Source organism: Tenrec ecaudatus, chromosome 8 (assembly GCF_050624435.1).
Source record: "Tenrec ecaudatus isolate mTenEca1 chromosome 8, mTenEca1.hap1, whole genome shotgun sequence".
Classification (NCBI taxonomy): Eukaryota; Metazoa; Chordata; class Mammalia; order Afrosoricida; family Tenrecidae; genus Tenrec; species Tenrec ecaudatus.
Window position 1 is genome coordinate 90,092,081 of NC_134537.1, and position 24,888 is coordinate 90,116,968.

The 24,888-nt window shown below is 56.1% G+C and overlaps 1 protein-coding gene across 2 annotated transcripts in view; it reads right to left on the minus strand.

Moving 5' to 3' along the window:
* Positions 1-7,453: 7,453 nt before the first annotated feature.
* BMP1 (bone morphogenetic protein 1) overlaps positions 7,454-24,888 on the minus strand; it is a 44,400-nt gene continuing 26,965 nt past the window's right edge. The window contains exons 10-20 of one of the 2 annotated variants that reach the window (XM_075556548.1): positions 24,615-24,731; positions 24,216-24,361; positions 23,918-24,113; positions 22,764-22,889; positions 21,783-21,943; positions 21,329-21,509; positions 17,544-17,669; positions 12,953-13,080; positions 12,225-12,438; positions 9,962-10,212; positions 7,454-8,164 (exon numbers count right to left, since the gene is read on the minus strand). In XM_075556548.1, coding sequence (XP_075412663.1) covers positions 8,030-8,164; positions 9,962-10,212; positions 12,225-12,438; positions 12,953-13,080; positions 17,544-17,669; positions 21,329-21,509; positions 21,783-21,943; positions 22,764-22,889; positions 23,918-24,113; positions 24,216-24,361; positions 24,615-24,731 — 1,781 coding nt within the window. In that variant the 3' untranslated portion in view covers positions 7,454-8,029. Of the gene's footprint in view, positions 8,165-9,961; positions 10,213-12,224; positions 12,439-12,952; positions 13,081-17,543; positions 17,670-18,047; positions 18,415-21,328; positions 21,510-21,782; positions 21,944-22,763; positions 22,890-23,917; positions 24,114-24,215; positions 24,362-24,614; positions 24,732-24,888 lie in introns of those variants that run through there. The other variant, XM_075556549.1, reaches the window with a different exon arrangement.

The window sequence follows — 24,888 nt, forward strand, 5'->3', positions numbered from 1 at the left end:
GCCTGCGTGGGGAAGCACCTCACGGAGCCCAGGCGCCTGACTCAGGCCCAAGTTCCTGAGAGTCATCTGCAACTTGGGCACACTCTCCTTGGGCTTGAGGGCCTACTGTGTGCCCAGCATGTGCCAGGCGCTTACGCACACAGCAACCCGTTTCATGTGCACAATGGCCCTCGGCAGTCGTGTGACTGTTTCACAGGTGAAGAAGTGGAGTCACAGTGAAGTTAAATGACTTGTCCTGTGGCTTACAGCCAGTGGACCATTGTACACAGCAATCGTTCCATTCCATTGCCCTGTCTTCCCAGGGTACACTGGGAACCATGTGGTGAGGTAATGGAAGGCTCTTCTCAGTCACAGCGATTTGACAATATCACCTCCCATCCCACTGTCCCAGGGGTCTCTCTACATGGCCGGCTCCCTGAGGCCGGGCCTAGTTCCAGAGTAACACCAGGGGGGGCTATGGAGTCATGAATGCCAAGGGAAGTTTACTTGTTTTTAACACCACAGTGGACAGTAGACTCGGAGCGTGGAATTTCAAAGACGGGAATGCCCTCCAGGGCTCATCACCCATCTTCTGCACAGGACCTCCCCCCGCCCCCCGCCCGAGTTGGGAAGTCTTCGGCCTTCCAGAAGAAGAAGCTCAGTGCTCCCTTCTTGACTCCTTCCCTCCGAGCGTCTCAGGGGTTCCACTGCCCTCTTAGTGGAAGATAAGGCAGCAGGTGGAGGCATGGACTCTACGCAGTTTCCCAGGGCCCCCCAGTGCCAGTTTCTCCACATGACCAGTTTCCAGCTTGGTCTCACTGTGGCCGTCACAGTAAAGCAGGGGAGAAGGACGTGAGGGGTGGCTGCCGAAGGGCACCTCTAATTCACAGGGAGGGTGTCGTGCTCTGCGAACACACACAGGCACCTTAACACGCGAAACTCACACACTCACCTTTGTTCAGCCGCACGCCCACACTCCCCTGCCCACCCCTTTCCTGCGACAGCCGTCTCTTTCCTTTTTATCCTGGGAGAACTTGAGGGCCCCCCCACCCCCAGCTGGAGCGAGGGAAGGTGCCAGCTCTGCAGAGCCTCACGCGGTCACCCGGCTTCTTCAGCATGCTTCAGTATGTGTCACCTCTCCGAGACAAGGCGGGTGACTGAGGCCCCAAGGAAAGGGACCAGGGGCCATTCCCTGCAATGCCTGCAATGGAGGGAGGCCTTCAGGAAGCTGAACGGAGGTGATTGGCCATAAAACAGCTTGGCCACAGCATCTGGAGGAGATTGGAACCAGATGCTCTCTAGTGGGGGAGGGGAGGGCCTCGGAGAGGAGGGGGCTGCAGCAGGAGAACAACAGCTCTGACTAGCAGGAGGCTGGGTTGGGGGCCTCATGGTTCTCTGGGGGAAAACCCCTGGCTGCTCTCTTCCCAGCTCCCCAAATCAGGCACTACTATTTTTGCAAACTGGAGCAGCAAATCTTTTTTTTTTTTCCTTCACAGATTCTAGAATCAGCCTTGAGTGTAGGGCCCGTCAAGTACAGGGTTGGGGCATGTCCAGAAAGACTACCAGTTAGCCAGAAACAAGTCCCCCAGGGCCCCTTGCTGTGGGTGAAGCATTGCCCTCGTCTGGCAGGAGTAGTTCTGCACTGAGCTCCTAACAGCGAGCTAGTGTGGCCAGAAGGAAGAGTCGTGCTGGAAGCAGTGAATTGTCTAGTAAGGGAAAGGAGGCCATATTTATCGAGAATCTCCCGTCTGCCAGGCTCGGTGACAGGTTCTCTTGGGGGTGGTCTCATTGCTTCCTCAATGAAACGGCGGAATGTGTCATGATCATGCTACGTGTATAGGCGAAGAAACTGAGGCTCGTAGAGGTTAAATGTGCCTTATGCTTGGGGGGTGGTGAATATTCAGATGCAGCTTTGCCCCTTTTTACTATGCAGATTAGGAGGAGTGGGAGGAGAGGGAGCGGGAAGAGTGAGGAAGAAGTGTAGGGCCCACCTTCACTTTCACGACTGACAATTGCCCCGAGTAGCCTCAGCACCTCTGCTGAGGGTCCCAGTTACTTAAGGAGCCTGTCCCCTTCACTCTGGTTGCTCTGGAGACTGGAAAATTACCCCCCACTCCACCCCACCCACCAGAGAAGTCTGCAGGCAGATACCTTATATCCCAGCCCTCAGACATCCTCTTCCCAGGCCTACTGGCCATGGGCAGAGTTTCTCACTGAAGCTGTCCTCTGAACTTGAACTTCTAATCCTGGTGCATGATGAGGTGGTGGGGAACTGAACACAGTGGCTTCCATTTGTGGAGGAGAAGACTCCCTTGGGAGGGGCCCTTGTCCTGTCCCCAACAGACTCAACTCTTCCAGGGACTGCTGCTCCCCGTTTTAGAACTCCGTCACCCCTCAGCTAGCTTGCAATTTCACACTGCCCAGAACGTTCTGTTTGAGTTAGCTAGTGCTGTTATAACAGAAAGACCACAAGGGGAAGGCTTTCACACACGGTATTTTGTTCTCTCACCGTTTAGGAGGCTAGAAGTGAAAATCCAGGCCACCAGTTCTAGAGCAAAGCCGTCTTTCCCTGTCAGTTTTTGGGGAAGGTCCTCGTTTCCTTTCAACATCTATGAACCTGGTATTTCTTGAAGAGCTCGGTGTGTCTTGGCACTAATCTGTCCCTGCGTCTAGATTGTTCTCAGTGCAGGGATCCTGGGTTCAAAGGAGGCACTCTGCTCCTGGCTCATCTTTCTTGGTGGTAGTAGGTCCTTCTCAATGATGCTCTTGCTAGATAAAAAGGGATGCAGGCCACACCCCAGGGATACTCCCCTTACATCAGCTCAGAGCTGTGACCTAAGTAAGGGTCCCTAATGCCCTTACAACGGACTGGCTGATCATATCTTCTATTTTGAGAAATAATTACATCCTTATATAACACATATAATATAAAATTGATATCCTTGGACTACTGCCAAACCACTAAGAATCATGGCCCAGCCCAGTGGACACATTTTAACCCATGAGATTCCACCCTTTGACCACACTTCACTGCCTTCTCCCCCCACCCCCAAAACATGTCCTTACCACATGTCAAATACTACACCCTACCAAAAGCCTTAAGTCAACTCCAAGTCCACACTCCATCTTAGGGTAAAATTCCACTTCATTTGTGAACCTCCAATACAAGTCACTTACTTCTAGCATACAATGACAGAACAGGCACAAGGTAGACATATGTGTCCATTACAAATGGGAGAAATTGGAGGGAACGAAGGGATCTTGGGCAGCAAGCGCGTAAAGAAACCAGCAGAACAATTTACTTTGGTTCTTAAGCTTTGAAAATACTTCTATCTTCTCTGAGATTATTCTACACAATGACCCTGCCTTCCAGATTCTGAGTATTTGGCCATGGTGGAAGACCCATTTGGAGGGCAACTCTGTTCCCTAGGCTTTGGGCAGGCCTGTTCTCCCAATCCAACTGAGTGGTGTCCCTACCTCCTTGTCCCCATTCTTCTGCCCCTAGGGCATGACAGCCCTGCCCATTCAGCTTTTGGCATCAGATCTGGCCCCATGCCCCCGGCACTCATGAGTGGCAGCCTACATTCTGGGACCAACTTAGTGAAGACCTGACACTTTGAAACCTAGGAGGCTGTGCCCCACCCCCTCTTTGACTCTCCAAAGAACTTGGTCTCATCCTTGGAGAACCAGAGGTCATGGCCTTACCCTTTGAGACTAAGATAGCTCTGCTTCCCATATTCCTTGACTCTTTAGCTTCTGCTTCCTAGTTCCTTGACTTTTCCACTCCTTGGGCCTCTTTGACCAGTCTGGTCTTTGTACTGCATGGGCAAGTGTTACAGAACTTTTGGGTTCTACTGATAAGCACCCAGAGGCATCGTCCTCTATCAGTTAAGTCTCAGCCTGAAGGTGCTCAACTCTCCTGCTCCATGGTTGGCAAACCTCGCTCCATTGATAAGTACCTGGAGGCACTTCATTCTCCTAGGGAGCCTCTTACCTAAAGGAACTCAGCTCTCTATTTGTGGGCTGGCTCTTGTGTTACCAGTTTCCTGCTTCTATTGCTTCCCCTTCTTCAGAGCTGTTTCTCTGTGCCTGCACAGTCTCTGGTATTATAGCTCACCTCACTTCCTTCTGAACCCTCGCCAGAATTGCCTTTGATATTCATAAACTTACCAACAATCTCTTCAAGACAATCTAAGTTTTTACTATTAGGTACCTTCAAATTTTTCCAGCATCTACCCATTACCCAAGTCCAAAAGCTGCACCCACAAATTGGGTATCTGTGAGAGCATCACCCCACTCCTGGCCCCAGATTCTGTTTTCATTATTTTGTACTGTTATAACAGAAATACCACAAGTGAATGGCTTTAACAAACAGACTTTCATTTTCTCACAGTTGAGGAGGCTAGATGTCCAAATTCAGGGCAGCAATTCTGGGGGAAGGCCTTCTTTCTCTGTCAGCTCTGGGAGAAGGTCCTTATCTCCTTTCAATAGCTGTGAGCCTAGCATTCTCTGCATAGTTTCCATGTATCTTGGTATCTGTCTTCCCTGAGTTTGTGAGGTTCTCAGTGCAGAGATCTGGATTCCAAAGACATGCTTCCCTCCTGCCTTTTCTCTCTCTGCTTACCACACTCTCCTTTGAAATCTTTTAAGATAAAAAGGAAATGCAGGTCACCCACCCCCACCCCGTATCAGGTCAGGGCTATGACTTGAGTGAGGGGGTTGCATCCTACCCTAATTTCCTTACAACCAATCCACTGATCACATCAGATCACAATGTCAAGGATGATTACATCATGCTGTAACTGCCCAACCACCAAATCCTGGTCCAGTCAAGTTGGTGCATGACTTGGGGGGTGCAGTGAGGGGGTGGGGAGGGGAATGAATTCAATCTATGGTGTTCCCTTTCATTCTAATTCCCCTCAGGGATTTGCCTTGCCCCAACCTTCACTTGTTGTTCCATCTGTCACTGTTCTTGTCTACTTCTGGTCATAGCAGGAAATGTTGGCAGGGGACGACGATATGTTTGGGACCAGAGGTCCAGTCACCCATTGCATAAGAGAGGGAGCCCAGGCCCAGGAAGGGGGCTCATCTTGCCAGGGTTTCCAAGACGACAGTACAGTGAGTGCCATCTCTTCTAGAGTGCTCCTAAAGAAAGAAGTCTGCGGTTCCAGGGCATGTAGCGATCTTGGTTCGATTACTGAGGTTAGGAGCAGAGGCGAGGGCAGCTCCAGCACCCTTTCCCATAGCTAGCAATGCACTCAGACTAGACTGGTAAGCAGCTGCCTCTTCTTCTGAGGTCATTTGAACTGGTGGGAAGTTTGTACTGGAATTAATCTATCTAGAACCTGGACAGTCAGATGGTGAGGGTGGGTTGGACCCAGAAAACATGCTGTGTGCCATCAAGTCAATTTTCAACTCTTTGAGAACATATAACGTACTCAATTTTAAAATATGTGTCAGTAGCCCATCACCAGCTCCTGAACGGCTTCCAGCCCCCAGAGAAGACAGATACCACCTCCACATGCACCTCTGCCACAATCTTTTCTTCCTCTGGCTCTCTTTGCCCCGTCCTTGCAGGATTTCTTCTTCCTGTTCCTGTTGTCAGAAACTGCTCACCATCCATGCTTTGGGCGGCCTGCTGAACTGCAAGCACCTGACATCTAGACAGGCCTGCACCCCTACTTCTTGAGTTGCTTGGTGGGCTCCAAGGTTTGTCTCAACTTCACTGGGTAGTGTAGATGCTGTATACTGTCACTATAGCGTTGGCACTGATTCGGCTTGGACATGGATCTTCAAGGCATTCCGTGCCTTTTATCATTGGTACCAAACTTTCCCTGCTGGGTCTCTCTTTTACCTGATGTGCTATGGTGATGACCTGCCTCTTAAGATGGGCCCAGGTGGAAGACTGGATACTTTTGCCAGCCTGTATCCCTGGGACATTGGAGGAGTCTATGTTGGTGACAGACTGTACTTTGAGTCATGTGCCTGGGGTGCCTGCACGGGTTGATCCAGAGCCTGTCCCTTGCTGTGGGGCTTCTGTTCACAGACCCCTGTTCAGTGTGGAGGACTAGGTACATGGTGTGGGTCGCTGGCTCCTTTCTGGCTTGTGCTTGCCAACTGGGCTTGTGGTCCTTTGAGCTCCAGAGAAACTAGGGGACCAGAGAGGAGAGTGGCAGCTACTGACTACAAATTCTGCCATGGAGAAACTGATGCCAAGTGGGTTGGCAAATGGCCTGGGTGAGCTGCCTCTCGATTCTGCGTGTGCCCTCCAGGCTGCTCCACGGCGACCCTTGCCAAGCACTAGTTAGGCAAGGAGGATGGCTGTGGTGTCACAGCCATGTGACTCCTCTGAAGCAACCCCTCCAGGTTTCCAGAGCCACACTTGCAGCAGGGGCTGGAAGAGAGAGTTGCAGATCAGGCAGGCTTCCTGGAAGAAGAGGGGTCTGTGGAACCAAATGATGCACACACCAGGCAGTAGGGAGTGTGTCTGGTTTCCACTGCTGCTTTCTGCTAGAGAAACACCATATGACCCACCGTGTCATACTGCTCCCTGGGGTCACCACCCCACCACTTTCCAGTGTGCATCGCAGCATCTTCCCCTCAATAGGGATGAGTCTGGGATCAGCGAAAGACCTGAATCATCTCACCGATGGCTCCCAGAGCACAAGAGCTCACAGCACGCTGCCTGCCCCTCTGGAACGAGGGAAAGGGATCCCCCCCCAGGCCTAGGACCAGGGGTGTTCTGAGCTGTCTGGCCCGGTGGAAGCCATAAAGGCAGTGCAGGCAGTGACTTCTCTGAAGGAAGGTCCACGGATGTGATTTCTCATCTCCTGGCTTCTGGGAGGCCGAAGTCTGTGTCTCACCCCCTGTGCCAGGCGGGAACCACTGAGAGCAGCTTGCTGGGGAGGGAGGACAGCGGAGGCCAGACATGACACAGCCTTTGGATGAGGGGGCAAGAGCTGGAATGTTTGCCTGGCGCTTGCTGGGCCTCTGCCTCTCTTCTCCCACATGAAGCGGAGGACCGGCTGGGACCAGGCACCAGGGAGCAAGGCAGCTGGGAGGCCAGGGTAGCTAGGGGACCTGTCCCTAGACTGGGCTCCCCTCCTTGGGCAAGAGGCCCCTTTATGGACTCTAGCAACCCACTCCCTCTCCCACAGACCAGAGACACAAAGCCTGTTTGCATAAAGCAGCACCTCCCACCCGCCACCGCACGACAGTGTCCAGGTGTGGGAGGGCTAGGGGCCGTGCGTATGTGTGTGTGAGCCTGCCAGGGGAAGTGTGCGATGGGTCTGTGTTTGAGTGCGTCTGAGTGTGAAATAACACCCCCAGGGGGCTTGGAATGGAGGAGAGAAAGAGCAGCCAGAGAAGGCAGGCAAGCGTCCTGGCTCCTGGCCGACCCTAGAAAATCTGCACATCTGGAGTGAGACGCGCCGCCTCCCCTCCCCCAGTGTCCCAGACAGCATCTGGCACAGTGTTGGCTGTAACACTTTCGGTTTATTGGCGAGGGTGCCCTGGCTTGGCTAACCAGCCACTAGGCCTGAGAGAAGCCCTGTCGTGTATGCCCACCCCGCCCCTTCATTTCCCCACTGTGACCCCCGTGGGACATGTACGGATGCTCGGCCCCCGCCCCCAGGGAATGGGGGCACATGGAAGTTTACAACAAACATCCAGGGGGAGGGACGAGGACATGACATGACAATGAAGGTTATGCCGCCCGCTGGATCTCCATCGGACAGTGTGCAGAGGCCCAGGGGGAGGTGGGAAGGCCCTGCTGATGGCTGCTCCCCACGGGGGCAGGGCTCCCACAGAAGAACAGTCACTTCAAGTGTCTCTGGGAAAGCATGACCTCCTGGTCCTCGCCCCTCACTCGGCTCTGGGCAAGGGAAGAGGGGCTCACGGGGAAGTGGTTTCTGACGGAGTCCAATCCCCCTGCCGCAGCCGGCAGCCTCAATGGGAGCCATTGGTCCTGCGGTGCTGGTGCCCAGGGGGTGAGGAATGGTGCGGCCATCACCTGCTGGCCCCGGCCCCGCCCCCGGGGGGAGGGTAGTGGTCACTTCCGGCTGTGGAGTGTGTCCTGAAACTTGGTGCTGGTGTACCGCAGGTGAAAGCCTTTTTTGTTGATGGTGTCATCTGAGTGGAATTTCACCAGGACCGAGTCACCCGCCGAGTACACCTCTTCAGGAGGCTGAGAGAGAAAACAGGTGGGTGAAGAGTTGAGGAAGAGGGGCCGGTAGAGTCCTCCCACCTAGAGACGGAGGCAGGAGGCGCGTGGCATTTCCCACATCCCTCCGGCCCCTTGTAAGCAGACTCCAGCCAGGAGTTGAAAGGCACACCCTGGGTGGGGAGGCGACAGCATGGGGTGGAGCCGTTTGCCTTAAGCCCAGAGTAGGCTTCCAGACAAAAGCTGGCTCAGCTGCTAAGAGCTAGGGCCTCTCTGGGCCTCATCTTCCCCAAAGTGGAGGAGGTGCTTCCTGCCGTCCAAGTCTCAAAGGGAAAACTCACTGCCATCGGGTGGATGCCGACTCAGAGGGACCCTAGAGGGCAGGCTAGAACAGCCTCTGAGTTTCCGAGACTGTAACACTTTATGGGAGTAGAAAGCCCCATCTTTCTCCAGTGGTAGAGCTGCTGATGGTTTCAAACTGCTGACCCTGTGGATCACAGCCCAGTGTGTAACCACTACACCACTGGGGCTCCTCTCAAAGGGATCCTGGGGCGGGGGGTAGAAGGGGGGAATGAATGAGATGACAGATGTAGAGCGGATTCTCAAGGGGAGAATGCCTTCTTTGCCCCGTCAGTCTCTTGGAGAAGACTGGACAGAGCCTCTCTCTGCAGGTCTGTGGGGGAATCTGGCACAAAGAGGCACAGTCCCCCCAGACCTGGACTCTGTCCCGTCTGGCTGCCCATTCTGGCCGTGGTCTGCTTTTGGCGAGGGCAGCGGCCTCCTCATCTCTTGTGGGCCAGTGCTCCGGGTGGTCCCCCACAGGAAAGCATCAGGAAAGACATGCTCTGAGAGCCTTGGGGACATTTCCTGGAAGCCCTGCCTGGATGCCTTTTCTGGGTCCCCTCCCTGCTCCAGCCTGGTGGGGGGTCTCTGGAAGGAGCTATGAGGGGCCAAGTGGGGAGCAGATTAGCTCAGCAGGAAGCCAGGGGAGCTGTGCAAACTAGTCACTGGGGCCACCTCTCCACCCACCCTCTGGCCCTGCCTGGCTTCTACCATTAACACAAAGGCTGGAGCTCTGCTCCTCAGAGAAGAGTCAGCCAAGGCTGGGTCTCTTTAGCTCTTCCCGAGGCTCCCTGGCAGGCTGGGGAGTGATGGGAGGGTCTGTGTGTCTGAGAGTGTGGAGTATGGGAGGGGAGACAGCAGTCCTGGAAGGAGAAGGGGATTCGATGAGACAAAAGGGAAAGATGAGAAAGAGGGCGGGGAGCCCTAAGACAAGGTCCTATTGGGGAGGAAAAAGAAACCCACTTCTGTGGATAGCCCGTGCCCTTGGTTCAAATCCCATCAGACAATGCTTTGCTCGCTGTCTCTGAATGTGTGGTGTGACAGGGACCTCGTGAGCAGTCATCACTGCCCGCTGGGGTCTGCTTGGAAGGCAGCAATGTCTTTGCCACAAGCTGGCAGCAGGAGGCACGAGATGCTTTCATGGATCAGACAGGCAGATCAGTGAGAGCAGGCGCCCTGGCCTGGCCCCAGCCTCGGGCCTTGGCTTCAGGCCCTCAATTGCTGCCCGCAGCCCAACCCAACTGGTTCTGAAGCAGGCTTGAGGCAGGGCAGGGCCCAACCAGGAGCCCTCGGGAACTTCGGAAGGATTCTTGTCTCCCGGGCCTTTTGAGTGGGAGAATGGCCTAAGGCCAGGTGGGAGTCTCTGAGCAGCCCCCACGAAGTTGGATCTCCTGCCTCCTACCACTCACCCCAGCTCCCCATGCTGCCAAGCACTGCCGGCCCTGAGAACTGGGGTAAGGGGTGCAGGGCGGGCCTCACCCCAGAGCCGCAGTAGCGCCCCAGCCTCGGGGCTGTGCTGTCGTAGCCGTCGAAGAGCTCCAAGTAGTCGTAGCCGCAGTCGGTCTCCTCCTCCACCTCGAAGGTCTGGAACACCAGCTCCACGCCGTAGCCCTCCTCGGCCACGACCACCCACTCGCAGTCCACGCCCCCGGGGTAGTTGTTGTCTCCAAACTGGGCGTGGGAGTACAGGTCCTTGGTCTTCACCTCGGCCCGCACCTGGCCCCCGCACTCTGCAGGAGGAGAGGACAAGGTGGGTGGGCTTCCTGAGTCCTGCCCAGGGGCCAGGCCCTGTGCCCTCATGGTGCAGAGAGACACTGAAGCCTCAGGGGGAGGCCCCCTCAGCTAGGGGTGGGTGGGTAACCTGAACTGCTTGGCTGGCTGTCCTACATCTGGGATCCATGCCTACTGAGGCCAGGGGATGAATGGGGTGAGTAGAAGGTGGTGGTGGGGTAGGGCAGTGCGTATGTGCATGTGTGTGTGTGTGCGCGCGCGTGTGTACTCTGTGGTCGAAGAGGCCAGTCACTAATTTGCTGCAGCTGGTAGCTGCCATGGAAGAACGGGGGTCCAGCCTTGCCAGGACTTCGCATTTTAAAGGGGAAGCCCTACATCTGGAATTGATGTAGAAACTCCTGGTTTTTAAAATGCTGGCTCCAATTTATAGCCATAAAAACAAAACAAAACAAAAACCAACAACAAACACATTGCAGGCCAAACATAGCAGGTCTGAGGGGCCAGAGGGAGTGCTGGGGCCCCCAGATGGAGTGATCCCGGTTCTGGGAAAGGCAAAGAAGAGTGTGTGGGCCAGGACGGTCAGCGGTCACCTCCTCCCAACGCCCTCAGCCCTGCCGCCCTCCCTGCACCTGGCCTCCGTGGCTCCCTCGAGGAGGTGAGGAGATGCCTGGGTGGGGCCAAGGTCAGGGACAGAACCCAAAAGGGAGGAAGGGCAGGTCGTGGGTTCATCAGTTCTGGGAACTCTCCAATAGGTGGCTCTGGGCCCGTGAAGGTTTACGCCGAGTCCCGGTGTGGACGGTCAACGCAGGACTGTTCCATACACTCAATGCCCTGGCTATTGGGTGCCATCGCACAGGTCCTGATGCACAGTGACCCTCTGTGACAGTAAAACTGCCCCCAAAGAGTTTTCCTGGCCGTCTTCATGGAAGTAGAAGGAGGAGCCGTCTTGTGGGTTTGAACTCCCAACCTTTTGGTCTGCAGCCCAGTGCTTAGCATTACACCACCAGGGCTCTGCACAGGCCCAACCCTCTGGGCTAATGGAATCCATGACTTGCTCTCACTTCTACCCTGAGCTGGCCTCTGGCTATAGCTTGGCCTGAATTTTCCCCTGGCCCTGCCTGGAATGGCCCTGCCAGCTCACACCTGAGCTGGTGACTCTGGATGCAGGTTGCCCTTAACCTGTTCTGTCTCCTGCTGGGGTGATCTGTGGATGTCTCATCTCCGGAGAGAACAAGGGTGGGAGGCTGTTTGGTGGCCCTGTCCCCTGGAGGATTTCTTTCTTGCAGAGTGGGCACTCCGCAAATGTTGAGCCAATGAACACAGGAATAGAATGCAAGCCGCAAGTGCGAGGATCTTCACTAGCCACGTTCCTGCTTCTGACCCGCATGTGGAACCGCTGCCTCTTAGCGCTTAGACCAGTGGTTCTCAACCTGTGGGTCGCGACCCCTTTTGGGGTCAAATGACCCTTTCCCAGGGGTCGCCCGATTCATCACAGTAGCAAAATGGCAGTGATGGAGTAGCAACGAAAATCATTTGATGGTTGGGGGTCACCACCACATGAGGAACTACGAAAGGGTCGCGGCGTTAGGAGGGTAGAGAACCCCGGTCTTAGGCATTCATCCTTGGGGTTGACATGTGGGTGGGTTCCTGTGTTTTTTTCTACCCTTGGAGACTTTGGAAGGTTCCTGAAAGAAAGGAACCAGGACCAATAAGTTGTATCCCCCTTGTCCTTGGTTCCCTACCCCATGTCATCATAACCCTGTTTTCCAACCTCAAGGACTTACTCTCTGCTCTCGGGGCCGGGCCCACAAAACACACCATCTTGTTCCTCACCCATCACCCTATCTCCTACAAGCCGTCTCTCCACCCAGGCTGCTGGCACAGCCTGTCTCTGCCTTCCACAGGCTTCTTGTAAGCCCTCACTTCTAGCCCAGGCCTTGGCTTTTAGTCAAGGATCAGCAGACACCTCCACAATATGTGACCTAAGGGTCCAGCTACCCAGCACCCTCACCTGTGGAGTGGGAGGCCTGGAAGCCTTTCCTCTGGACCGAGTTGTCCGAGAAGAACCTCAGGAACATGCGGTTGCCGGTGGCCAGCACGGGCTCGGGCTTCTTGCTGCCACAGAAGCGGCCCAGAACCGGAGCTTTGGCGTCGCGCCCATCATACACCTCCAGGTGGTCGTACGCACACTCGGGCTGGGACTCAATGTCCATCTCCATGAAGGTCTGGAGGGGGTGAGGCGGGGAGCGGGTCAGGGATGTGGCCGAGGGCCTGGCTGGGGTGAAGGGTGCGTCCACTCCGCACCCACTGCCATCAAGTCGGTGCTGGCTCATAGTGACTCTGTCAGTAAAGGCTGTCAGTCTTCATGGGAGCAGCACACTTTCTCCCAAGGAGTGCCTGGTGGGTTTAAACTGCCGACCTTGTGGAGGGAGCAAGGGGTTCCAGACAGTCGACTCCTGACCCTAGCTCACTGAGGCCTCAGGGGAGTGGCCACTGTGGGTGATTGACAGTGAGGGAGGACGCTGCCATGTGTGCCGGAAATGGGGGCCTCAGGAAAGGTCGGATTTAGGGGTTCTCCCGGGGATGGCAGTCCCATGTGCTCAGCCGTACCGTCTGGGCTCCAGCCTGCCTTGCTCTGAGCAGGGTCTCTGAGTGCGTCAGCACTTCAGAGAGGAGACCCGGTGGTGGCCAGACTGTATGGTCCGCTGTGCCCGTGGAGGCTGGGAGTGAGCGCCTTACCAGCTTGACCCGGTGCCCAGGGGTGCTAGAGATGGCCCAGGTACAGTCCCTCTTGCTGGGATATTTGTCAGGCCAGTTGGGGCTGGTGATGGTACCGGTGGTAGAGGTGACTTTGTGGTCACAGCCGGCTGCGGGGAGTAAGTGAGAGGATCAGCAGGGACCTCAGGCTCTATGTGCCCCCCCCCACCCAGAAGAAAGGCCCTTTCTTCTTGCCCTCCCCTTCCTGCTTTCTCTCATCCCCCACTGGAAGCCTGGGCTGACGGTTCATAAGGCGGCCCCTTCAGTTCCCCGTGCCTTGGGGAGGCCTCCAGAGGAAACCAAACTCACAGCCATGGAATTGGTTCTGACTGGAAAATGGCTGCTCTCACAAGAAGCCGGAGCGAGTCCCACTGTGCAGCAGCACCAGGAGCTGTCGCCACAGACCCTCCGGCGCAGCTCTGCCTCCCTTTCCCTCCTCCCGATCTTTGAGGCTCATGTTCTCAGTCAGCCCGCCTCGGCCCCTCCCTTGGTGCTCCATGTACTGATCTCCGCCATGTTTCCTGTGCGTGGGAGACTTTGACACCTGACTCAGTTCTCTCCACTGCTCCCTTGGCCATCGTCCTGGGTGATCTCAACAAACATGTGATGGTCCTTCCAACACACCGGTCTCCTGCTCTTTGACCTCAGTATTTTCAACCCTTATCTTCCTCTTGAAACACTCATGTGTATGGGCTGAGGCGAGGTCTTGCCATCAGCCTGTATGACTTCTTGATGGTACTTAGGCTTCGCTCCCTCGGTGGCCACCTCCTCTTCTTCTAGTGGGTGCGGGTCCTCACTTGTCCTACAAGAGCTACTCAACTTCAGAGAAAGCGCCATGGTCTTGGTCCTTCCACGGTCTCCCAAGAGAGCCTCCTCCGTTGGCTCACCATACATCCTATCCAGTGAGGCTAAATGGCCTTCTTCATCAACATCCTCCATGATCCTGCACCTCTATCTTTCTAGGGTACCAGCTGGGTCCCCAAACCGCCTGATGCCCTTTAAATGTTCCCTTAGCCAGCCATCGCCTCAGGGACGGCTGCAAATCTCCAGCATGTACCTCAAGTCACTGTCTCGGGTCCCAACTTGTCCCTCCCAGCGGGCCACCTCACCTCGGTGCAATTCAGACAGCACTTCTCTGGGAAAACCAGGGTCATCAGGCACTTCCCATCCTCTACCTGCAGACACATCTCGGGATGTGCCTCCACCTTCTCGCCTTCCTTCGGCTTCAGGGAGAGGGTGCTCCTCCTGGCTGGCAGGGATGACTTTCTCCCATGGGGCTGGAGTCCTTTGCTGCTGTAATTTGAGGGCCTTCGTACCCAAATCAACACCCTCCACACCTTCACTCTCGTGGCCGGCTCTGTCAGCTCATCTAGAGCAGTTCTCCCATGGTTCAAATTTCCTTCTAGGGACCACCTCTTCTCTCCCCTTTCCTTCTCAGCTAAACCCGAAGAGAACTTGTTATTACCATATTACCGATACCCATGGCTCCCCAGCCTACAATAATCTGGTTTCCGCCTCTGAAAAGCCTGGCCTCACAAACTCACATTCTAAAAGCTGGTGCTCATTACTTGTTATCAATCAATCTGACCGAGCCCTCTGAGTTAAGGTGGGCAGTGGGCAGCCAGTGTACTGTCGGGCCCAGGCAGGAGAAAGGGATGCATGGAGTGTGCCGGTGTACACAGATGCCTACAGTGAGAGGCTCACCCACCAGGGTTGGTCCAGAGAGGGGCCCTGACTAAGGCCACCCAGTAGGATCCTGGGGAGGCCGGTCAAGCTCTGTTCTCCTCACGGGTGGGCTGTGAGTGATTTCCATTAGCCACATCTCCACACCTGCCTGTGTCCACTTCACACTGGTCCACCATACCCTCTCCTCATCACCTGCGCATTCACTTCTCCCCACAGTGAGGCAGAGCTCTCGTTGAGAACAGGGACCCCTTTCTTGAATCCCCTGCAGAACTCTGGACAGCCCTGACCCCTCAGGAGGGCTTCAGGAAATACCAGTGGGTGGGCTGAATGCTTGTAAAGTGCATCAGAGTGATGGACAGGTCATCTTCCCCAAAACTTAACCCCTCTCCTGGCTATCTTGTTGAAGGTGTTATTCATACCAACACTTTCTTTATATGTATATACATACATATATGTATATGTACACATATATATAGTCTAAATAGCATTCTACATACTCTATACAATATAGATAACAAATATAAATATTATGATATATAATATATTAAATGTAAATATAATTATATATAGCGTGTGTGTGTTTACAGAGGTGGAGTGCAGTTCAGTCATACACATCAGAATAAGATCCCCTCTCCAGCTAAAAAAGCTGGGGCGTCAGGAAGCCTGAATGAATGGGCTTGGAAGCCTTTCTCTGTCCAGTGTCTCTGTTGAGTGCATCAGGCCTGTGGGCAGCAGTTTGCTTGTACCTTGACTGCCCATCTTATAATGGGGAGAAGAGTCACTTGCCGGGTACTGTGCTAAGTGTTTAGAGCAATACCTGTAAAGCTCAGCACCCCGCAAAACAGGTACCATCTGTAACCTTCGGAACTCAAGAGAGGCTGAGTGGCTTGCCCAAAGTCACACAGGCATTAAGAAGCAGGGGCAAGAGCCCAGGCCTGTGCATGTACATCCCCAGCTGGCAGGGGCCACGTTGGAGCTAGTGACTTGGCACAGGCCTGTGTTGTACCACGTCCACAGAAATGCCAGATGGGACGGATGATGACTTAAGAACAGTTTCCAAATATCTGCAGGGGCTTCCATGTCAGCAAGGCAGTGGCCTGGTTCAAGGGGGCAGACATATTGCCAAGAATGGCAACAATTAGCATTCATACATTACTGCACTTGCCAATCACTACAGTGCCCCATCAACCCCGTGACGCAGGAGGCAAGACCCAGAGCAGGGAAGTCAGTTAGTTACTCACGGGCACACAGCTACCTAGCTAGCTAGCTCAGTGACAGACTCGGGTCAGGAAGACTATGCTGTTCGTCATTACCCTAGCTTGCCGCACTGCTGGTGGGAAGATAGTACAGAGAGAAAAGTTTTCACTGACTAAAAGGTAGACACATAATAATTTGGGTAAAGGGGAAGGCAACATACCCTAAGAGCCAGGCCAGCAAAAAGTGATGGAAGGAAGGAAGACCCTGGAAGGGGGCACACGGGTTCAAGGTGCAGAAGCAAACACTATTCTGTACTCAGCCCTGCAGTGACAACAATCTAACGAATGGCTAGGTAGCCTTGAATGCTGAACATGAGTGGGAAGGAGAGCCGGACATATACAGGCCTGACACAGGGTAGTTCTACATACATATCTTTCTATCCTGCAAACACATACATGAACAGAGTAGAGCAGAACATGCAGGGGACAGCGTTATGAAAAGGAAAACCTCTAAAAAAATAAAATGAAATGAAAACTTCTTAGTAATAACCAAATACCTTGAGAGAATGAGACACTAGGCCTGGGGACACTAAGGTCGACTGCATTAATATAATCCATAAAGACAATGTTTTACACCCTACTTTAGTGAAGGGTAAATGGGGTCTGTAAAACTCAGGAGCGGCTATCAAAGGTGCAACTATTGGTCTCTCCTAATCTGGAGCAAGAATGAGGGAAGAATATTGAAGACCTATGGAAACAACTAGTCCAACAGACTAATGGGCCGCATGAATTTCAGCCTCCTCAACGCTGAGACCTGAAGAACTAGATGGTGCCCCGCTGCCATTACCAACTGCTCCCAAAAGGACCACAACAGAGGGCCCTGGATAGAATGAGAGCAAAATGTGAAACTTAAAATCATACAAGAAAAAAAAATTTTTTTAAAAATCATACAAGAAAGACCAGACTGATTGATCAGAGAGAGGCCTGTAGGACCCCTGAGATTACGGCCGTGGATCACCCTAGGGGTCTGAGACTCAGCACACCTCTGTGGCTCGATTTTCAGCCAACCAACAGACAGGTCTATAAGACGAACGTAACCCTTGGGAAATACACACTCCTTAGAACGTTTAACCGCTTGGAATCAAAGGGCAGCCTTCCCCCAGAGAGCGAAGTTCAGGAGGTAGGAAAGGAAGGCTAGGAAAGAAGGAGGAGGCCAACAGGACACTCGAGGAGGAAGCAGGAAAAGCGAGGGTACATTGTAGACATCGCAGTCGGTGGCGCGAAACAAAGTGTGGCCTGACTAGCTAAAGGGACAGTTGATTTGCTCTGTCAACTTGCACCAAATTCACAATGCAAAGTTAGAGAGAGAAACATTCGGATGTGCTTTTTAAGAACTACCTGCGTACCCCAAGGACCCTAAAACTGGAACTGACTGCAGTAGTAGCCCTGAACGCATTCAAAGAGACTGCAAAGACACATGGCTGAGATGTTGCTGGAAGGGGCCAGTGGGGGCATCGGTGCGCCTGGTGCACCAGGTGATCTCGGAGCGCATGCAGCCCTGCCAGTCTACACTGAGGCTCTGGGACATGGGCTGCAGGGCTCTCCCCTTTGCCCAGCTTCTGCTCTGACCTCAGCCCTACCTGGTTCCTCCCTCCCTCCCTCCCCCCCTCCCCCGTGCAGCCAGCCCTCACCTTCCTTGCAGTCGTGCTTGTTGCCATGGAGAACAAAGCCACTTCGACACTGGCACTCGTAGCTGCCCAATGTGTTGAGGCACTCCTGCTGGCAGCCGCCGTTATCCTTGGAACACTCATCCTTGTCTGCGGGGTGGGGGGCAAGCAAGGGCAGACCCCGCGTCTGTGCAGGCCAGGGTCTGGAAGACCTCGGCGGGGGTGGGGGGGGGAAGGAGTGGCTTGGCTGGCCTTCCTCCCCACGGGCGAGAGCAACAGCCCCTGGCCCGTGGGCAGTGGAAGGCCGGGGGTCGGGGGGCGTCTCTGGCCGTGCTGTCAAGCGAAATCAGCTGGAGGGGGGCTGGGGATGGGGGCTGGCTGTAGGTTCCTGAGTCCCCACTGTGGGGAGAAAGAGTAGTAGGGGGAAAAGGCTGGGGGTCTGGAGCCACCCAGTGTGGGTTCCCTCTACCATTACCTGCTTACTGGACAGACGGACAAGTGGAAAAACAGACACACGGACAAGCAGACTGCAAGAGAAAGGAGCAGGACGCAGGGGTCCCTCTTTACTCGACAACAGGAAATGTCACAGACACCATCAAAATGGGGGAGGGGGGCTGAAAAGTCCCCTGTCCACACCAGGGGACAGGGCAGCAAAGGAAAGCACCAGTTCTATCCGGCCAGGAGGAGCAGGCCGGAAGGGCAGAGCAGAGGTGGGGGTGGGCATCGAAGCCCCCCACTCCCCGCCCCCGTCCCATTCCATCCGAGGTGAGGTTCCTGAGTAACAAAGGGTCCAGGAGGCCTGGCAGGCCTCATTGGGGGGTCCGGTTTCTTTTCTGCACTCGGAATTTGAGCTGATGGGGGCGTCCCCGAGGGGGCTGCAGAGCCGGCCTCTTTTCTGAAACGAGAGAGAGAGGAGGAGAAAGGGGACCAAGGGTGGGGGTGGAGGGCGGGAGCCAGGGAGGGAGAGCAGTGAAAATCTAGACGGGCTCCTCCAGCAGCCGTGGAATCCACGGGCAGGCGGGTGGGCAGGGGCAGCTGGAAGACGCATGCAGGCGGCATGTCCCGTGCAGCCAGGCCATGAGGGGAGGGGCAGCGGTAAGAGGAGGCACAGCAACAGGACAAGGTGAGCCTGTGATGGGGGAAGGCCCTGCAGGGACAGGCACCCCAAGTCAGAGGCAGGAGGGTGGCTGTGCTGAGAACCCTGCTCTTGCTCTGTCCGCTGGCTGCATCCTTCGAGCATGTGAGACACACTGCCGCATTCATGGATGTTCCAGATATAGAGCACAGGCTCACACACACACACAGAGGACAGATACCCATATGTACATTCAGAGACATCTACCACCGCACCGGGACGCAGAGATGCTGGGACGAGCATCTCTGGAGCCAGCCGCATTCACACTTCTTACTCTCACACACACACGTGGACGGACACCCAGCTACACCTGGCCACAGCTTGTGTCTGCCACACCCGCAGCGCTCGGGTGGGTGGTCATTGGGGGACGGTATGCTTGGGATGGAAGCAGGCAGTCAGGGAAAGTTCGGAGCTCCACACGGACACCCAGAATTCCAGAGGCCACCCATGAAACAGAACAGATGCCTCTGGTGTTCCAATGACCAGGCAGGGTCTGTGGCGAGGGCCCTGCCTCTGCTTTTGGTCGGAGGAAGTGCCTGAAGGCTGACGTGCTGGATCCAGAAGGTTCTGCTTCTCTTAAGTGCAGACCCCTCAGGGTGCACAGAAACCAGAGCTACAAGCCCCCAAGTCCCTTCCTAAGGACTCGACTCAGAGTGTCAAAGGGGGCCTGGGCACAGGCCCTGCTAGAAGCGTGGGGCTGAGGGGCCAGCCTAGGACTCATAGTGAGGAGGCCCTGGGGGACTCACAGCTGGGCTCTGTTTCAGGGTGCCCACGGAGGCTGAACATGTAGCTCAGGGACTGAGTGCCTTGCTCGTAGCTGTATTCCAAATACCTAGTGTGGGTACACAGCAGGGGTAGCAGCAGTGCTTGCTGAACGCATGAGCGAAGGGTAAGAGAACTGAAGGGCTAAGTGAGAGAAGAGGCAGTCCTGAGGGAAGGCCTGCTTCAGCATCCGGGGCTGGGGCTCTGGCGCCGGTGGAGAGGGGGTGGGTGGGCCTCCTCACCTCTGAGCCAGGGGAACAGATTGCGAGAGTGGCAGGAGCAGGGGGAGATGGGCATGGGCCCGGGCAGGGAGATGGCACTCACCCTACAGTGCCCCAATGCCCTGGAAGCTGGCAGGGGTCAGAGTGAAGGTCTTCCAGGCTCTTGCTTCTCCTTCGTGGCTTGGGGTCTCCTCGATGGGTGGCCCCAAAGTCAGATGCCCCACGCCCTGAGGGTGCACCTTGATGCCCACCGGTGAGGCTCCTCTGCAGATTGCTGGTGCCACGGGGCAGTGTGCATGTATGCGTGTGAGTGTGCACGTGTGTGTGCATGCCCGTCGCTGTGCAGGCGGAGGGTGGGGTGGCTGCAGTGGTCATGCCAGCGCAGGGCAATGTCCCTTGGGTGGAGTGCTCTGGGCTCTGGGCCTGACAGACATGAGTATTGGTACCCCGCCCCACAGACTAGAGTCACAGAAAGGCAGAAAGAGACGAGAGTAAGCAGGTAATGGTCTCCTGGGACACAGCCCATCCTAAGAAGGGGTAACATCCCCTCAGTCCTCTGGTGGGCACCTGGGAGGAGTCTCAGGTGGGCACAGGGCAGAGAGGAATTTGCATAGCAGGGGAAGGGTCCCAACAAGCTGTGGGGGTGGGGGTGGAGGGGTGGGATGGATGGATGGAGAACAGGGCACTTAAGCAGAGCAGTGCGTCTGGCAGTGCCAAGCAGGGATCCAGAGCACAAGGATGGCATCCAAGTGGGGCAGGCAGGGATGCAGGGTGCCCACCCGGGCGCTGAGAATGCAGGAGCCAGCCTGGGGGAAGGGCAGGGGAGGGAAGCAGCGCCAACTCGGGCGTGGGCAGGGGGCTCTCAGTCCCAGCCACCCCACCCCCAGCCCGGAGGCCTGCCCCACCAGGCATGTCAGGATGTAGTTCTCTGGCCCACTCTCCAACAAAATCATCCTCCCATGCTCTGAAGCCGCCCCCACCCCCAAGCTCCTGTATTCACTGCCAGTAAGCCTACCAGCTTCTTCTAGCTCAGCCCCACGGAACCAGACAGTCCACTGAAGGGCTGAGGAATCCATGGAGTGGAGAGGGGTCTTCCTAGACCACCAGCTGATGACTCTTGTGACCGCCCCAAGAGGGGGGCCCTCCAAGGCTGGATACCCTCGCTGTCCAGGCTCTCCACAAACTGATGGCACCTCAGTTCCCCCAGCAGGGGGAGCGGGGGACTTTGTTGTGGGAGGAAGGGAGGCTTCTCCTCTTGCTGAAGGCCCAGGGCTGAACCAGGTTGACTTGTGCAGGGTCTGACTAGAGGGCTAGCGGCTGCCAGAGAATTGGCCCCATACAGGCCAATCCAAACAGCCTCCTCCTCCCCAACCAAACTGAACTCCTGTTCCCGGGACCTGCCCTCTCCTGGGCCTTGGCCCGCTTGGCTCCTGACACCTGGAATGGCCTTTCCTTGTATTCCTCTCTGCATGCATCTGCTCCTCCCTTCCCCAGAACCACCGCCTGTACTCCCCCACCCCTGGGGGACGCAGGGAGGACAGAACACCAACTGCCAGAGGAGCTGCTCAGGACAGCCTGGTGGGGGCTGCTGGGAGGGGAAACAGAGGGACAAGTGCCCTGGCCCCAGCACTAGGGAGGGGTGGCCCCCCTCTGGAGAGGGCGGGTCTCAGGGAAGGGGAGACCTGGGTTACCTGAGAAGAAGCGGGCCTTGAAGCCCTTTTTGGAGACGGTGTTGTCGGACTTGAACTCCACGCGCATGTTGTTGTACTGGGAGGTCACGACCTCGGGCTTCTCGGAGCCGCAGAACTTGCCGTGCAGCCTGGAGTCAGCGGTGAGGCCGCTTCGCACCTCCACGAAGTCGTACTTGCACACCTGCAGGGGGGCCCAGGCCAGGCTGCCTCCTCCAGGAAGCCACTCCCGGTGACCCCCCGCCATCTCCACCCGGGGCGAACTCCCTGTCCGCGGATGTTTGCGGCAGCCTGGGATGACATGCTCACTTTTCCCAGTGGTGCCCCCTTCCAGGGGAGCCCTGCATCTGAGCTGGCCCGTGTGCCCCGGTTGGGCACAGTCCCCGCCTCCCTCTGCATTCTTGGTGGACTTCTGCCTCGCCAGCCCTGCCCTCCTCAGCCCAGGGAGGGCACTTACATCGTTACCCTCTGTCTCAAAGAAGTCGAACTGCAGGGAGATGCGGTACTGGGTGGGGGCCACCAACTGCCAGATGCAGTTTTTGTTAGGGGGATATTCTTTGGGCCAGCCTGGGCTGGTGATGGAGCCGTTGAGCTTGGTGAGGAATCCACCACAGGCCGCTGCGGGGACAAGGGAGGGGCATCATGGGTTAGGGTTCCTGCTCTAGGGGAGGGGTGTTGCTAGGGCTCGGGACAGCTGGGCTGCATCCCGGAGGAGACGGGGACTCAGGGTTCCCAGCAGTCCCAGGGCTGCAGCTGGTTGCTCTGGGGGACAGACGGGGAGGAGGAGGCAGTGTGAGGGCAGAGTCTTCAGGGGCCAGCCGGGAGGTGGGAGTGTGAGGACTTCAATGTGTGGCCATTTCTATTTTCTGAGAGAGAGAGAAAGAGAAAGAGAGAGAGAGAGAGGGAACCAGAAGGGGGGCGGTAGGGTGAGGGGCTCAAGGCATAGGGTGTGGGCAAATGGACAGGGAGGAGTGGAAGGAGGCGGGAGGGAGGGACTAGACAGACGGGAGATGGTCGGGTAGCATGGAGTGCTCACATCAAGGGGAGGGGGGGACTGGCGAGGCAGGAAGAGGTTTTCACGTTCTAGAAGCCTCCGTAGAGAGAGGCCGTCCTCGAACAGAGTGTTTCAAATGGAGCGGCTGGTGGGCGGTGAAATCAATTAGCAGGTCAAGGGCAGCATTAAGAAAAATAAATAAGAACAGTAAGTTTGAAACAAAACAAAACAAAAAACCACAAACCACTACCAGAGTGCCTCGCCTCGCACAGGTTTTCAATAGGAAACGCATTTCTTAGCATGAGCTGTGAAGAGAGTTGGGGGATCTTTGGGGTTCAGTCAGGGAGGAGGGTTAGGGAGTCCAGGATGACATCTGTCCGAGGGAAGAAGAAACCCCGGGCCCGGGGAGAGCAGAACCCGGAGGTGGCATGGGGGGGCACTCACCCTCACAGCGGCGCTTGTCGGGGGCCAGCTCGTAGCCGGGGTCACAGCTGCACTTGTAGCTGCCCAGGGTGTTGAGGCACCGCTGCTCACAGCCCCCGCGGTTGGGCCGAGAACACTCGTCCACCTCTGGCACGAAGAAACGGAGGTCAGGGGCTTCTAGGCCAGGGCCGTCTTCCTGCCCTCTGCTGCAGGGCCAAGTCCCTCAGGCTTCTTGTGGCCACCCCAGTCTCATTCTAGTGTGTGTGGGTTGGTGGGGGGGGTCGGAACACAGTCAGCTGTCTCACTTGTCTACTCAGCTGAGAGACCAGGGGCATCCCCCTGCCCCACCTGCTGCACCCAGCCTGCCAAGGGCTGCTTAGAACCCAACTTGGGTGCTGAGGGTGTTCTACTTGTGAGGCTCCCAACAGGACAGTAGTGACCTGAAGTAGAGGACAAGGTGGGGAGATGTTGGTCTGGACAACCCCCCTCCCCACCACACACACACACACAGCCCACTGAGCCTGCCTCCCTTCTCTAACAGCCATCACTATTCATGGAAGTCGCTCAGGGGCCATGCTCTGCGTTCAGGACACCGCTTCATTGATACTTAAACCAGCGATTCTCAACCTGTGGGTCTCGACCTCTTTGGGAATCAAACAACCCTTTCACAGGGGTCGCCTGATTCATCACAGTAGCAAAACGACAGTGATAGAGCAGCAATGAAAATCATTTTATGGTTGGGGGGTCACCACAACATGAGGAACTGTATTTAAGGGTCGTGGCATTAGGAAGGTTGAGAACCACTGGTTTAGATCCTGACACCTGTGATGGAGGGACCCCGCTGCCTCTCTCCTAGAGCTTAGAGCTTCCACAGCACCCCCTGCCTCACCCCTTGTTGGTGTTCCTTTTCTACAAACTCTGGGGGCTTCCAGGCAACTCCTAACTGGCCCAGAACTCACTGCAGAGCGCACACTGCAGCGCACACTGCACACCAGCTCCTTTTATAGCGGCCGCGTCGCTCGCCCTTTTCAGGTGGGTTGGTCTTTCTTCCCCAGGTAAGAGGCCATCAGCTCTCACAGAGCAGGGCTCCCGGTGTCGGTCCTGTCTGCACCCTTCCCAGAGTGAAGGGAGTGGGAGTCAGTGGGACAGGCTGAGCAGCAGAGGGAGAGAGGCACCTTTGAAAAAGTTGACGGCGAAGCCAGCTTTGTTGATGGACCCGTCGGAGACGAACTTGAGCCACAGGCGGCTGGATGTGCTCTTGATGTCGTCGGGCTTCTCGTAGCCGCAGTACCGCCCGATGAGGGGGCTGCTCTCGCTGTGTCCGTCTCGCACCTCCAGGTAGTCATAGGCACAGCTGTCGTGCCGCTCAATCTGGGGCGGGCGAGGGGGTTATCAGCAGGCGCTCACACTTGTAAGGGGACAGACAGACAAGGCCAGGGGCCTGGGCGTCCTATCACAGGGCCTCGGGGGTACCTCAAAGGACTGGAAGGTGAGGCCCACGTGGAAGCCTTCGGACACCTGGATCCGCCAGATGCAGACTTTGCTGGGCCGGTAATCATCCGGGTAGTTGGGCGACTGGATGTGACCGTTGTCCTTTTTCACATCACCCCCACAGATGGCTTTGAGGACCCAGGGGGAGTGGGAAAGGGAGGAGGATCAGAATGCCCTGCCCTGCTTGCCAGCCCCGTTCCCCATCTCACTGCTGTCCCCCAGCCCTCCCCGTGTGACCCCCTGCTTCCCAGTGCCCTCGGGACCTGGTCAATCCCACTGCCCCTCCAAGTACTTGAGCCCTCCTTTTTACCCTCCCTCCAGCCTTGCCCCTGCCCTCCAGTTGGGGCCTTGCATGTTACTCCCACACCCTCCCCGAAGTACCTTCATAGACAGCGAAGAAGCCCTTTCCAACCCAATTGCTGCTGCTGCGAAATTCAACCCAGAGGCGGCTGTCGGTGGAGACGATGGGTTCAGGGAGCTTGCCCCCGCAGAAGCGGCCTGCATGGTGTGGGCAGAAGGGCAGTGAGGGCCCTGCTGACAGTCCCTCTCCCTGTGTGACATCAGACCTGGCTCTTAGCATGCCTGCCCTACTTCTGTGGGGGCTCGGGGTCCCTGGCCTAGAGGGTGGCTACTCTATTAGTTTTCCCACGGCTGT